The 15,542-nt window shown below is 45.0% G+C and overlaps 2 protein-coding genes across 3 annotated transcripts in view; one reads left to right on the plus strand and one right to left on the minus strand.

The window, feature by feature from the left end:
- Positions 1–5,537: 5,537 nt before the first annotated feature.
- Positions 5,538–10,539, minus strand: six4a (SIX homeobox 4a). 2 transcript variants are annotated; one of them, XM_076985579.1, is made up of 4 exons: positions 9,581–10,539; positions 7,611–7,777; positions 7,155–7,490; positions 5,538–6,945 (listed from the first exon to the last, which is right to left on the minus strand). In XM_076985579.1, exons 1-4 carry the CDS (start codon positions 10,348–10,350, stop codon positions 6,401–6,403), a joined length of 1,818 nt encoding a protein of 605 aa, XP_076841694.1. In that variant the 5' UTR covers positions 10,351–10,539; the 3' UTR covers positions 5,538–6,400. The 2 variants fall into 2 exon arrangements, with proteins under 2 accessions (XP_076841694.1, XP_076841693.1); XM_076985578.1 differs by having other exon boundaries at positions 7,155–7,777; positions 9,581–10,538.
- Positions 10,540–10,659: 120 nt separating this feature from the next.
- The window catches only part of mnat1 (MNAT1 component of CDK activating kinase), a 29,300-nt gene continuing 24,417 nt past the window's right edge, over positions 10,660–15,542 (plus strand). The window contains exon 1 of the mRNA XM_076985589.1: positions 10,660–11,421. Coding sequence (XP_076841704.1) covers positions 11,333–11,421 — 89 coding nt within the window. The 5' untranslated portion in view covers positions 10,660–11,332. The remainder of the gene's footprint in view (positions 11,422–15,542) is intronic.

Below are 15,542 nucleotides of genomic sequence, written 5' to 3' on the forward strand. Positions count from 1 at the left end.
TATTTTTGTAGCCTGCATATCTTTAGATATCTCATAGTTCCTTATGCATTATTTTGTTTTACAGCTAGATGACGCTTAAATGAGCAGGAAAGGAGAGATCTGCACTGTTGCTCACTAATTGTTGGCTCGTTTATTTTAATAGGTGCGATAATTAAACGGCTTCCGACGACATCGTGTGCCAACGCTCTCAGATTTGTGCCAAGTTTCACACCTGTGATTCGTGATAAAAGCCAGAAGAAGAGAGCGAGAAACAGAGAGATAGAGAAACTCCTATAGTGCTGAACACAGAGACGTAGTGCTTGATCTTGGGATCTATATTTCGTTGCTGTCGTTAGTTTATCAATAACCTATATATGGGAAAATGTATAGAAATTATTTTTGAAAAATTCGATTATCACATTTGCTTGACAAATTGATTGCAGCTAATAACATTAACAAAAGGGTGAGAATCTGTGTTTGCAACACAAATAATATCTCCACCTTCAATTCCACAATACCTCGTGCAAAAATGATTGTTTATCCGTGTTGTGTTGTCCAGATTAAATTCTCTGGCGATCATGTGTTGTCGAGATTTTTCTTCCCTAATTATTTTAATTAAAAGAGACAAAGTGCTCGGGCAAACGATCTGGACGAATGTTTTACTGAGATAAAATTGTCGTGATTTTTTTCAGTTATCCAATGGTTGAACTGTTGAAACTGCCAAAGACCAGATTCAATTAACCATGAACGGAAGTTTATTCTGACCATCTTGGGGAGTGGTGATGCCTGTTGAGACTAGAGAAGAGAGCAAAGAAATCACTTTCCCCAAGTGAAATATAAAACCAGCCATTAGTCAAAGACTGTGTACACCGAAAGCTCTTCAGTGCCCGGTCTCTATTCTAAGGGGACTGATCGCGTCTTTTCTCTTTTTCGCAGGTCAGGTTATCTGTAACGCGACACTGTCTGAGCGCGTGCGTGCACGCGCAGTGGGACCGAGTCGCCTGAGGTTATTTTGTGACGTCCTAGTCCTCTGCCTATAGGTTTAGTCCGTCTTCCCTTTCTTTACGTATTTTTTGTAAAATTAAAACGTTTCTTTCTGCAAAAAACATCTAAATAACATACAAAATTTATATAAAGATGCTAATGAATATGAACATATTTTAAGGCAAAACGCATTTTTATTATCGTACACTGTACGTTAAGACATTTTAACTAAGAATAAATAATAAACAATCAAATGGCCTAACAATAAGCAGTAAAATATGTTAATACAAATCAAGTAAATTTAATTGTATAAGAATCAAAGGATCAATAATCATTTGTTCTTTGGCATATGATTTCCAGAAATTGCTCTTGCTCACAACCAGTTCTCAGTCATGCAGCATTATGTTGAAGGCCTATTTCATAACGCCTGAAATGTTTGGCAGCCATCTTGCTAATAAGCGGTTACTAACTTTTATTTCTCAATATCTCGTTAATATAGAACAAGGCCCCCGAAGCCATACCACCTATGACTTAATGTTATCCATATTGTTTATTGACCACAGCTGGGATATAGCTATGAATAAAACTCTATAATTATATATAACATTTTTCAACAACGTGGGATTAGCGTAAATAAAAAATAAAAAAACAAACAAAAACATACAACGAATTGAAACCCACATAGACGGACTCATTAATGACGTCTAGCCTACACTTCGTCTCACTGCGCTTATAGGTCTACGACATATGATATCGTTTAAAGGATAGTGACCTGGCTTCATACAGTCGTTGACTAGGCACGCAGTACCAATAAAACGAGAAAGAAATATGTAACTCTTCGACGGTTTAGAGGAAAAAGTATCAAACGTTTTCAACCTTGACGTAATGAATCAGTAATTATTCACTCCTGAATTTAACGTAACTTTATAGTTCGTGTCTCTCTACGCGGAGCCGTAGGGTTCGTTACGCATATTCCCAGCTCCTTATTTGAACACTATTCACATTGTTCCATAACCAGCTGAAATAGCATAAAAACATCTGTTTTTGCTCTGTTCAACTCAAGTACCAGAATTTCAGAAAATAACATCTCTCTCCCTGTCTGTCTCTCTCTCTCATATTAAAAAACGAAAAGACTATAGCTACAGCTAAAGCTCGGGGGGGCATTGCGCATGAGATGTACTATGACATTTTTATGAAGTGCTTTCAAAGCACGTATATGCAGTTCCGCCTCTACTTTTCTTCCGCTCTCCTAAAAGTCAGAATCGCAGCGGTAGCAATGACCTCGTCACTCTTCGCCTCTGCCCTCGCCTGGGCGTGTGTGTGTGTGTGTGTGTGTGTGTGTGTGTGTGTGTGTGTGTGTGCGTGCGCGCGCGCGTGTGTGTATGTGTGTGTTCATACACATCTTGAAATGATCACAACCTGAGATTGGGCAAGACGTGGTGGCTTGGCGAGCGGCGAGCAGTTGGGGGTTGGGGGTTCCGAACGGATCCGATCAGTCCCCGTTACCCCTCCAGGCTTGAAGAAGGACGGCCGCTACACCCAAACAACAGCGTTGTGCGTCGACTATATCGCCAACAATAAGGACCCGTCGAAAAGTCTTAGATCAAATCATTCTTAACAATTACCTCATGTTTACAGGACGTTAAGACGTCTGGAACATTCGTGTAATCATAAAAAAAAAATTTTGTGGATTTTTTCAGTGTCTACGATAATTGGAGCTAACAGCACTGCACTTTATTAATTTTATTTTTGTAATCTAAACCTAGTCGTCATCGAAACACGAATCCTGTGGAAATTTGCTTTATTTATTTTTTCTTATTTAGTCGGAGAAGTTGTTATTTGTGTACCGCTGTTACAGGGAGGGGGCGCCAGCCAATAACGTCTGCGTGTTTTGTCCACCGGCTACAAAGACGTTATCAAGCGCCTGGTGAAATGTGACAGTCGACAGGTTTTCCGCAAAATTAATCTCCACTTTGATTACTTGAGTAAATCTTTTGATACGTGCCACAAACATAGCGTGGCCTATCATATATTCTATTCGGCACACAGCTATTAGACTATGACATTTTTGTCGCTACCATTTCTATGTTCAAATTGACCTCTTGTCATGAAAAATGAGATTACGAGTTAAAACAACTCGAGTTTAAAACAAGCAGCAATTACCCAGAGTTTTGGTGTCTGCTCACTGTCGCGAGGCCTCAGCCCCGTGCATCTAGAACACACGCGCTTGTGTATGACAATTACAGCACGCCTTCAGTGGTGATTGAATAAAATAATAAGCTTTGAGCTCCTCGTGACCTTTGACGTCTCATTAGTCGAGGTGCAAGGGAATGTGTGGCTATAAACACCAAATCGTTAAAATGCCCTTAATGCGTGAGGGCAATTTGGGGATGTTTGGAAATTTTGGGTTTTATTTTTATGGTGACCTTCTCTCTCTCTCTCTCTCTCTCTCTCTCTCTCTCTCTCTCTCTCTCTCTCTCTCTCTCTCTCACACACGTTCTGATGCCTGCTCTGTCTTTGTCTCTCTCACATTCTCCATTTCTGAGAATTTCCCTACTTCTCTCTCTCACACACACTCCTTCTCCCCCTTTCCGATATCTCCCCTATGTTACCTGATATCTAACAATTAGTCGATCCGACAACGGGTTCACCTGTGCTGCCTCTTCACAGGTGACAATACTGCCGTCACCCCCTTCCCCTTCCTCTTTCTCTCCCTCTTTCTCTCCCTCTCTTCTCTCACTCTCGGTTTCAGCCCTGTAGCTGCTCGCTCCAGTAACCCTACCCACGTCTTCTTCTGGCTGCTGCGCTCGGGGCTTTAGTCCGTTGCCACGCCAACTCTGCGCAAGACGGCAACAATAGCAGGCGACGTGGGGAAGCGGTGAAACCCAACGCAGGGTGTCCGTGGAACGTTGTTCCACCCTTCCGACGGTGTTAATCTGAGAGTAACGAACACCTGGCTGAGATTTGCTCGTCCATGCCGCCCCTGAAGCTGCTGGTGTTGGACAGTGTGGTGGTGTCAGGCCACGGTTAGCATGTCAACTTAGAGATGTTGATTGGGTTCTGGTGTCTGCTTTGGTTCCTTTGAGTATTAGATAATGAACTACATGAGAGATGGAGTGATTAATCACTCGTTTGACTTGTGTCCTATAGATCTCTCTCGGATCAGCGGTGGAGAAGCTGATCAATGTCGTTTTTGCTCATGGCTGATTATTGATCCAGTCGAGCAGAAAAGGCTAGAAGAACCACCATGAGGCATGACCCCAAATGCATCCCAGCTGCGTAGCGTGTGTGTGGAGATGTGGGGTGGGCGGTTTGCCCGCTGTGGTCTGTTTCCCTTGTGGAGCACCAGACTCCTGCTGGTTTGCCCCCCACTGTCTCCCTCTGACCCCCCACCCCTCCCAAGCCCTAGCCAGACCCCCCATCATCAAGCTCTCGCTGTGGCAGGGGCCTCCAGAAATCGCCCCCAATGTTTATTTGAATTAAGGGGGCTGAGACGGGCAGGCTGCTAATGAGCTCCAGACTACCAGGCATGTGCAAACGATCAATGCTGATTTTCCAGCACGCTGGCATGGCCTTGCTGGATCAGTCTTGCCCTCCCCTCATCACTCGGCTACTTAAGCCTTCTTATTCGCATGTTTCCTGTCCAGAGGAATTTTTAACGTTCTCCGTAGACATAGCACAGAAACGGCCACACCAGCCAGCGAGGTCCAACCTGGGGGGGAGGGGGGGGGGGGCACTTTCTTTCAGATATTTAAATAAAGAGTCTACCAGACATTTGAGAGGGAACAGAAGGAACGTAAAGGCAAAAGCAGTAACACTTCCTTTTGTATAAATATAAATATTTAATGAAAGAAAATACATTCAGTTCATGTCAGAATTTGAAACCTTTGTTCGGTGTAAATTCATTCTCCAGAGTAAACAGTGTGAGTGTGTCTCTGGATCTTCGTCAGGGATGAGACGTCCACCATCCACGCACTCTTCACAAACTGATGATCTCCACCATGTTGACGTTTATTGCTGAAGTCCCATTGAACATTTTTTTTTGCAGTTAGTAGAGGACTAAATGTTTGAAAGTTTCAGAGGAGGGTCTGTATTATGTGTGTGTGTGTGTGTGTGTGTGGGTGGAGTTCAGGTATGGTTCCATGAAGTCTCCAAGAAGAACCAAGAAGTGACAGTAAACTCACCCTCCAGCTGAAGGGCTCAGGTCACAAAACTCTATCCAGACGCCTGACCTATTTATCCTTCTTACACACACACACACACACACACACACACACACACACACACACACACACACACACACACACACACACACACACACACACACACACACACACACACACACACACACACACATTCTGGTTGGCTTCATACAAATACACTACTTACATCTGAGAAGGTGCTAAAGGTTCGTACACAGCTGTACGAATCTTTTAGTTTCAAGAATGCAAGATAACTATATTGCACACATCTCTTTTTTAAATATTGGTCTTTACATGTTGTTTTTTAGTAGGTTTTGTAGAAAAGAGTGCTGCACGAAATCAAAGTGTGTAGACAACGTGTGTAGGCCAAGGCTGCTGTGTGAGCAAAAGGCACCGGGTAAAGCCTCTGAGCTGCTGTCACCGCTCCCAGACGACGTTACAGATGACGTTACAGACGACGTTACAGATGACGTTACAGATGACGTTACAGACGACATTACAGATGACGTTACAGATGACGTTACATACACCAGTGAAGATGCCCACAGAGAGGCCGCCTCTTTTCTCAGAGCAGCGAACTGCTGATCACCAGTCGTGTCAGCTAGGAAGCGCAAAATATAAATGCAACGACTCGTGTAACACGGTGCTATTAGTGATTACACTTACAATTAACATTAGCAAACTAATTATGTACGTACACTGACATTTGCAGCACACCTATGGCATTTAGTGTGTGTGTGGGGCTGCATGATTGCGTGAGTGATGACCTTCATGTTTTGACACATGACTGAGCAGGACTGGTGACCATGGAGGTCATGTGACCAGCTCCCACCTGTCTCCTTTGCTCAACTGTTCTCAGCAGGAAACAGCAGGTGATGACCATAAAATACACACACACACACACACACACACACACACACACACACACACACACACACACACACACACACACACACACACACACTCACACTCACACTCACACACTTTCTCTTGAAGATTGCCATTAAATCCTCATTTTACAACATAGCATCTCCCATTTTTGCATGCTTGGAAGTGCATATTTTAGCAGAGCGCTTTGTGTACGTTATCAAACTTAATAGAATACATGTAAATAAACATGTATAAATTAGCACATAAAGTTTAAACAAGCCATTCAAAAACATAAAACTGAGACAAAAAAAAATTCTGTCCCATAACCTCAGACATGTCCACACCAACCATGATCTGACCAGAGTTCAGAGTTTCATCATGTCCTCGTCCACGTGGGCCGACCGCAGTTTGGCCAGGTCCTTTTCTTCCACTTCGACCTGCACACACATCCCTGCCATTACCTCACTCATTCCAGACCTCACCTTCCTCTGCTCTGACCCAGGACACAGGAAGTCCCCATTTTGGCACGGGGTCATGTGAGGGTCGTGACCTCTGACCTCCGGTGCTTCCGTCTGGCCGAGGAGGGACGTGCTGACGCTGAGAGTGGTGTACGTCGGCATCGCGGCGGCCAGCGGTGCCGGCGTGCTGGACAGCGGGCCGTGTTCGAGGTGTAAGGGTTTGTGTGTATAGCCGGGGTGAAGTGCGGGATGGCAGGAGTAATCCACCTCGCTCTCACGCCCTCCTGCCACCTCCAGGGGCTCCTGCTTGACGGGGGCCAGCATGGGAACGTTGCCCAGACTGTAGTGCACCATGCTGGGCTGCAGAGGGGCCAGGCTCATCCCGTCCTCTTCCGAGCACAGGGAGTCCGCAACGCACGAGCTAACGGCTACGCTAACCAGCGCAGCGGGCACTGGCGGAGAGGAGCAGGGGGTGAGAGGAAAGGAGGGATGGAGAATGAAGGAGAGAGAGAAATGGGTAGAATGACAAGAATCAACTTGCAAATCAATTAATTGTTTTTTACTTGTAAATATCTAAGCAATATTCAAGGCTAAATTTGCATATAAGCGCCATATATTGACAGTAAAGACAAGCAAAATTCACATTCTACATTCTTCTCACCTTGCATTGCTGGTGAGGAAGATGACGAGAGTTTAAGGTGAGGAAGACAAAGATGATTGCTAAGCAGAGATGTCTCAGAGTCCTGTTGGCTACCCCCAGACAGCAGGCTGTAACTTCCTGTCTGAAGCTTCTCTGAGGAAGGGGCTGGGCTGTAGGTCAAGCCCGAGCTCGAGGCTCCGTTCTGGGTCACTGTGCCTGAATGTACTCCCTCGGCTTTCCCTTCTGGCCCTTTTTGTATGAAATCATCCACTTCAGTTCCGTCGATAAGGACACCCGGACCGGGCCTGTAATCCTGGGGCTGGAGTCCGAGACTCAGCCCGTTGAAGAGGATGTTTCCTGGGGAAGGAAGGTAGGCAGAGGTGCCATTGTGGAAGGTTGCTGGTGGACATGACCTGCTGCCAGAGAGCTCCAAGCTCCCATTGAAAGTGGGGTCTGTAGAGGAGGATGGGCTTTTACTGTCGCCAACTGCATGGATGATGACTCTCGCTTCCAGAGATCCAGAGGAGAGAGGCTGAGACGCCTGAGTTAGTGTCCCATCAGCAGAGCTCGGTAGCGGGCATGGAGACAGATCCTCCTGACCCTTGATGCTCTCATCTTCAGTACTGTGGTTGCCGTCCGACTCACTGGGTGTATGAGAGTGCAAGTATGTCAACAAGTATTCTGACAGAGTTCGTATTATGAGGAGAAAATTGAATTTTCTACATTTTATATTCAAAAAGAGGGTCAAATTCGCGTATAGTTCCGAACGTAAAATAATAAAATCATAATATCGTTTTCCTTTAACGGGGAAGAATGTCGCACTGAGGCGTAAGACAGGTTTAGGGCGCAGGAACCCGATCGTTCGGACTAATTGCAGCTTTCATTTGTCGACCATAATCACCAACAGGCCCCTTCACTAAACACACACACAAACACATTCGTTCAACCATTTGGCGCAATAAATTCTGCTGCGCGCAAGTTACCGTTCGCAGTAGGACATGACAAATGGCCAGGTTTACTTGACCTGTCTTTCTGTCAGACTCGTACGTTGCTGCTTAGAATAGCGCAAAAAAGGAAGGAAAAACATTACTCATGGACTCAGCTTAGCTTTAATCTTAGTTTAGTTTAACTTAAGTATAAGTCTATTTTCATGCACGGTGTATTCTTTAACTCATATAAAAACTATTGTTCAAATAGTTCTTAACAGTTCAACGGCAATCTTCTATCCTTCATCATCGTTGTAGGTATATAATCGGTTTTCATTAGTATAGATATATTTAAAAAATGAAATGGTCTGAGGTAAAATAAAATTTTCAACACCAACAGATAAAAAGATCTGAATCGACAAAGTGGCTTTAAGCAACGCGTGACATCAGTAAAACAGTTAAATTAAATAAAAAAGTTGTTTGTGTGTGCGCGTGAGAGGGAGGGAGAGGGAGAGAGAGAGAGTGAGTAGGGGAGGGGGCGGAAACAGAAAGACAGAGAGAGGTCACCTCCGCCAGGTGCACCTGAGTTTTGTTCACAAAAGCAAAAAGATTTAAATAAGTGAATGTTGTCTCTTCAAACTGTGTGTGTGTCAACTGCGTGTGTCTGTTCATTATGTGTGTGTGTCTGTTCATTATGTGTGTGTGCGCGCGTGTGTGTGTGTGTGTGTGTGTGTGTGTACACGAGCGCCTGCGCTTGTGTATGTGTGTTTGTGTGTGTGCGTGTGTGTGTGTGTGTTGTGTGTGTGTGTGTGTGTGTGTGTAAGAGGCGGTCGTTCAAAAAATGCAGTGATGAAAAAGAGGTTATTTATATCTCTCTCCCACTCTCTCATTCTCTCTCTCTCTAACACACACACACACACACACACATACACACATACACACACACACACACACACACACACACACACACACACACACACACACATATAAGGTTGTGTGAACTTACAGAATCGAGCACATTTTTACCTATGCTGAACTGAAACTCTTCTGCTGTGACTGACAGTATAAGTGACGTGCACGAAACCACACTTTTAATTCTCATCGCCGGCTGCGTGTGCGGGCTGTGCGTCTTCTGTTTGCAAACACTCAGTACACAAACGAAAGACCAGCTACTTGCTACTTAACCGGAGCTTCATATTTCAAAACACCGTGGTGCGTACCTGGCCCACCTCAGTATTTCTGCCGTTAAAATGAACTTGTTAATTATTCACGCTGTCATTCAGTATGCGTGATCGACGTGTTCTTTCAGCGCGGACAACAAAAATAATCGGGTATTCTCGGAACATCATTATTTATGGCATAAAAGTTGGGACCACAACACTGGCACAGTTTGCTGTTAGTGTTTTCACGTGACATTCTACATGGCCAGACTTGCCATTCGCCAACCTGATTTGTTTTATGTAAAGATGGACAATATCTGACATACTGTCATTAATCTGAAAACTTTAGAGCAGTCTTTACCTTTTAGATTGCGCCTCGGACGGATTTCTGTCTCTCTGTCGCCGGTTTTTGAACCAGTTGCTGACCTGAGTCAGCGACAGTCCGGTTATTTTAGCCAGATTCCTCTTCTCGGCCGGGGACGGATACCGGTTCTGCCTGTACATGTCCTTCAGCGCGTTCCTCGAGCGCTCCTTGAAGCAGTACACAGTTTCTTCTCCATCCCAGATGGTCCGAGGCAGGGGATACTTCCTCCGCAAGCGGTACTTATCCACGGCGCCCAGCGGTCTGCCCCGAGCCTTCTCCGCCTCCGTATACCGAGCCTTGTACCACAGTTCCTGAAGGACGGGATGGAAGGCTGGGCTGAAGTTGTGGTTCTCCAGAATGCTGTAGAGCTCCTGGTAACGCGACTGGTGGAAAGCGACCACCGCCTGCGCTCTGAGGATGCTCTCGTTACCGCGCAGCAGGTCGCTCTGCGGGAGTGACCACAGGAACCGGGCCAGCCGGTCCACGTTGCCCCCCTGCTGCAGCGCCTCGCACACGCACGCCACTTGCTCCGGGGAGAAAGCGAGCGCGTTGGTGACGGCGGCGGGGCTTACGGTCGAGGGAGAGTCCACGCCGGTGACATCGCGCTCCAGTGGGGACAGCTGGTGCCCCGCGAGCATCTCCACGGCGCACGAGGTGTCCAGGGGGAGCAGGCGAACGCGCGCTGGACCTCCAGAGGACGACGCGTAACAGCTCGACCGGTTCACATTTTCAACATCAGTGTCACTCACGGCTTCACGGGAAGACATAGTTTATTTCTTCATCCAAGGCTCCATCAAGTTAGTCACTCCGCCTCATTTTTTTGGCCACGCCGATCATATTACCCGCGTACCATGCGGCTAATATCGGGTGTCTCTCCAACTGTAAGTGGATAGTTCTCGTCTTTCGTTCCAGCCCGAGTTTTACTCCCAGGGAGAGTGTGGCCAGAAGGGGCAAACAGGGCCCGTGGTCATTTGGAGACACGCGATTGGCTAAGGAGTGATTCGGAGGGGCGGGGCCACTCTATTTCAAAGGCGGTGTTTGTAGCGCTGTCACGCACTACCACAGCTCACCTGCGCAAGGTGAGCGCGTTAGAGAGAAAGCGAGCGGAACTGCCTTTGTGTGCGCTATACGGGTTTCTGTTTGCACTGAGCTTGGACGGGGGAGAATTAGTCATATACTCGACCCGACAAGTAAAAGGTTCGTGACACGGCGCGAAGCGCATAGAATAAATATGCTTTTATATTTCCAGACTCATTAACAAAGCACATGGACCATTAAATCCCGTCTTTTTATATTTCACCCTGACAATGAGTTTACGTAAAAGAAAACAAACAAACAAAACGTTTTTATAGCTTCCCTATGTTACTGATGTAGTGAAAGACTCTATAAGACGCTATATGGTAACAGCCTATTACGCCCAAGTGTCGAAGGCGTCTACATCTAGCAGGATAGTTTTAGTTAGACGTGAGTTACCATACGTGTTTTTTTTACAATTACAACGATAATTCCCATCAATTAGGGAACATGAAGTTAAAAAGAAGTCAGGATGAAATATCAATAGTCAATACTTTATATGGCCGCTAGAACAGAAGTAGGAACGATTGTCGTTAAAGATATTTCACCCTCAGGAAGACATTAGGTGTTGCACCTTCACAAACCGAACAGTTTCTGAGCGCCACACAAATGGACAGATGATTAAACGACTAAAGTTAGCTCAACACCGACGTTTTGAGGACAGTAGCATCAATCATGGACGACCAGGGATGCCCAAGATGCAAGACAACAAAATACAGAAACCCATCCTTGAAGCTGATGGTGAATGTCTGCGGTCATACCCTGTGAGTATGGAGTAGTGACTAACCTAGTGAGCCAAGTTAACTGTGTGCTCCTGGTTGTGTGTTAGAGTATCTAATAACCAACTAAACAGAGTCACTACAGTAGGCTAAACATTAAACATTAAAGTGGTCGGAGAATTCTGACTACGAGTTTTGGTCAGCTGCGTTTTGCAGCCAGTTGTATTGAACTAGGAAGAAAGTTTTGAAACGCTGGTAAAATGAATAGCAGTCAGGCACGTTTGACTTTTTATACACCTGTCGCTGGTTTATTTACCTATTGACTTGTTTTTAAACAAGGTCTTTGTGCATCGAAACGAGGTATCCGTAGCTTGTTCGGTGCAGCAGGTAGAGGTTGGTGTTGGTAGCACCGTTGGTTGAATTCAGGGAGCAGCTGACATACTCAGTACTGACAAATAAGCTTCTGGCTGACTAAGTCGCTGTAGATAAGATAAATTGTCATATTATGTAAATGTAGAAGTAGTTTCAGATAATATTGCTGTTTTATCAATCTGTCAGAATCTAGAGTAAAATGTAAGGCTGAATGCAATTGAAGTTATAGCTAAAGTAAAAAAATATATATATTCACTCTTCTTATATTTTATTAGGTTTCTTCAATCCAGGATAGATTGTTGATGTGGTCACTGTGTATATATAAACACACACACACTTATACTGTATGTGTGTGGGTATGTATATATATACATTTATATATATATATATATATATATATATATATATATAGTTGCATTTTTGTCATGATTTGCTTAACATTTACACAAACATATTTACCAAAAGGTGTCGTATGGACACGTCACACCCACTGAACAGCTACTATGACGTATGCTTTGCGGCAGTAATTACGACAGTGTGGACGGAACGAGAACAATGCTGTAAGCTGGGCTAAATGCGCCAGTGTAGCGGGGCTATTTTTACCAGTTGAGAACTCGTCCTGCCAAAATGCACTAAACCGGCAAACGGCACGAGGAATTCCTCTGCTGCAGGGATCAAGCCGCAAGATGAGGACACAGGGCTCCGCCCCCTTTCATGTCCGCTGACGCAGTTTCATAACTTATGCGACACTATTCCACCTTCCTGACGTGTCACTATACATTTTGAATGCTTGGGCATTTTTGTGCGTTTTTTTTTTCTCAATTTGGTGCAAATGTTTGGAAGTGGAGTGAGACTGGCCCACTGAAAGGGTCTTGTTCCGCTTATTCGGTACTTGAGTTTTAAAGGCAGCGTTCCTACTTGCCCCGACAAACTGGACTAACAGAGCAAATCCACTGAGTCGAACCAAAACCATTAATAGAAGTTATTTACGAAGTATGTCTCAAAGCTTGTACATGGTACACTTACCGCGTTGAATGTGATTATTTTTGCAAACACACTTAAAAGTGCCCTGCACTACAGTATGAACATACACCTACTCAATTGGCTGTGACTGTTTTAATAGAGTCCTTTCCCTTGTGTAGCACAGCGGCTGACTGTACGCAAGGTGTAGCTACACTATTTTCCCCATTGACGCTTGTACCTGATTGGACGTGTATGAAATTATATGAAATATCATATATCGTTGATGTTGCAACATACTGCAACATATGCAAGATATGCCCTGCTGCTATGTTGTCACACTGACGAGCTCTTAGCATGTCCTGGTAACGTTTCTGCCTTATTGTGGTTTGTAATTATTTATAAATAAATCAGGCAAAATTTGAGTGCCCAGACTCCATTTACCCATATCTGTTTGATGTTTAGGAGTGCTATTTTGCATACTGCAGCCATCTGTGACAACCGGATTGGACAGACCAGTAATGATTAACCAATGATAAGCCACAAAGTTTCAGTGTACTTGAATGCAACACTGGCCCCAGATCAGTGCCTGTAGACAAGACTTGCCTTCTGCAACCATAAAAGTAAAAAAAAAAGTTATTTTTGCAAATAACAACATATAAGCAGTAAGCCTGGTTCATCAATGGCTCTACAGGCAGAGCCGCTTGTACTAGGGAACCTAGGGTGTAGGGGCTAGGGTTTGGTTTGGGACTCAGCCGCCACTGTCCTTCGCGTCCTCGCTGTCGCCCTTGGCCCTGGAGAGGACGACACGGTTTCTGCTGAACAGGGAAGTGCGCCGTCCTGCAGGAGTGCTGAGCGGACAGGAGGGGGGAGAGAGAAGGAGAGAGGGAGAGAGAGAGAGAGGGCAAAGCGATGTTGCAGGCTTTGGGTGCCTGGCTGGATACGGGCCAGCTGTTCCTTATGGCCTGCACTTCCCTCGGTGGATCGGCCCGAAGAGCCCCGCTGACCCACTCTATCTGCCAGCCACCACGATGCATCACCCAGGCACGCTGCAGGTTATGGTGACAGGGGTCGTCTCTTCAACCATGGGCTCGTTTGGAGGAGAACACATCTGTGAACACAGTCAGTTAATGTGAGGTTTTAAATTATGAAGTTGGTTATTTTTAGTCTGACAATTATGGATTATGAAAATTGAGCGAGCATAAATTTGAGTGTGTGTGTCTGCTAGGAGAATGTTCAGTAATCTGTGTGTGTGTGTGTGTGTGTGTGTGTGTGTGTGTGTGTGTGTGTGAAAAAGACAGAGTTTGTAACTGTAGGGTCTTTATTGTAGGACAGGTACTACTTTAGTGTGTGAATGTGTGTGCAAGTGGGAGATAAAGAGATGCGAGTGTGTGTGTGAGACAGAGAATCAATGTCAGTGGTGCTCCTAGCAGTTGCTAGGTAAATATCCAAGGGGATTGTTGTGTGTGCACGCGCACAAGTTTGTGTGTGTGTGTTTCAGACATTTAGAGCAAGACTGTGGTCTTGGCGGTGTGTGTATGTGTGAGGCAAAGTTAGATGGAGTGAGTTGTGTTTGCTGAGTAAGACCATGGTAACCTCTCAATGCATCATGCTGACACGTACAGATGGAGAGAGAGACGGAGCGAGAGCACACGTGAGAGAAGAAGCTTACAGGGAGTCCTAACTGATCCCCCTACTCTGCTACTTCAGGGCCCTTGCAGCTACAGTGTCACATGGCTGTGCCAGTGTTGCGCTGAAGACACCAGTAGCAGAGACGGGTTCTCCTAATGGAGACCGCACAGAAGAGTAGCTATGAAACAAGGACAACCTGACTTCCACTGACTCCACCCCCCCACAATACGCCTCCACCCCCCCACAATACGCCTCCACCCCCCCCCCACACTACGCCTCCACCCCCCCACACTACGCCTCCACCCCCCCACACTACGCCCCCCCCCCCACACTACGCCTCCCCCCCACACAATGCCTCCACCCCCCCACACTACGCCTCTCGATTTTTGTAACTTTACGTGTGTCACGCTTCAGTGGAATGAACGAAGGCATATTTGCAGGGTTCATATACCTTTACAAGGTCAAACTCAAGCACTTTTCAGGCACTTTCAAGGTCCATTTTCAATATTTTCCAGCACCTTACAGCTGTAGTATATTACATATTTATACAAATACACATATACTCAAAATGATTAATTAGCTTTTTATCATGTTAAAAAAGATGTTACTGTCTTTGGTAATAGCAGAAGAATATTACATAAGCTTGTTGGCATATCCAGGTTTTAGTCACCAAGCTAGCATACATTATTTAATGGTCATTTATTTTCAAAACACACAATCTTATCGTCTTCAAGTTTTGCCATGGAATTAAGAGGTTTGTATTTGTAAACGTAAAACAAACCAACTATAAAGTTAAAATTTCAAGCATTTTCAAGTATTTAAGCCAAAATTCCAGCACTTTTCAAACTTGGAACACAATGCAACATTAAAATTCATCAGGTCAATTTTCCTTCACCTGTTTTTGCAGAGGTATTTCATTACACTGCCAGCTATTGTTTTGGAGAACACTGCAAAAAAAGACAAGTCAAGTATAAATGCTTCCGCCATTCTCACAGGTTTGCACGCAGTGTACACAGTGCTACGGTCAAAAGTGAAAGTATAATCCAGTCTTAACCCCTTCACCCACGCATGCTAACCCATCATCCCCTATATTAATAGGTAAATTACTTGGTTCTGTGACATTAGGCATTCAGTGATTTCAAAGTGGGTTATTTTTATAGTTTATATATGGAGTGAAAAGTGTGTTTTGAAACTTTAACATC

This window comes from Brachyhypopomus gauderio, unplaced genomic scaffold (genome assembly GCF_052324685.1).
Source record: "Brachyhypopomus gauderio isolate BG-103 unplaced genomic scaffold, BGAUD_0.2 sc43, whole genome shotgun sequence".
NCBI lineage: Eukaryota > Metazoa > Chordata > Actinopteri > Gymnotiformes > Hypopomidae > Brachyhypopomus > Brachyhypopomus gauderio.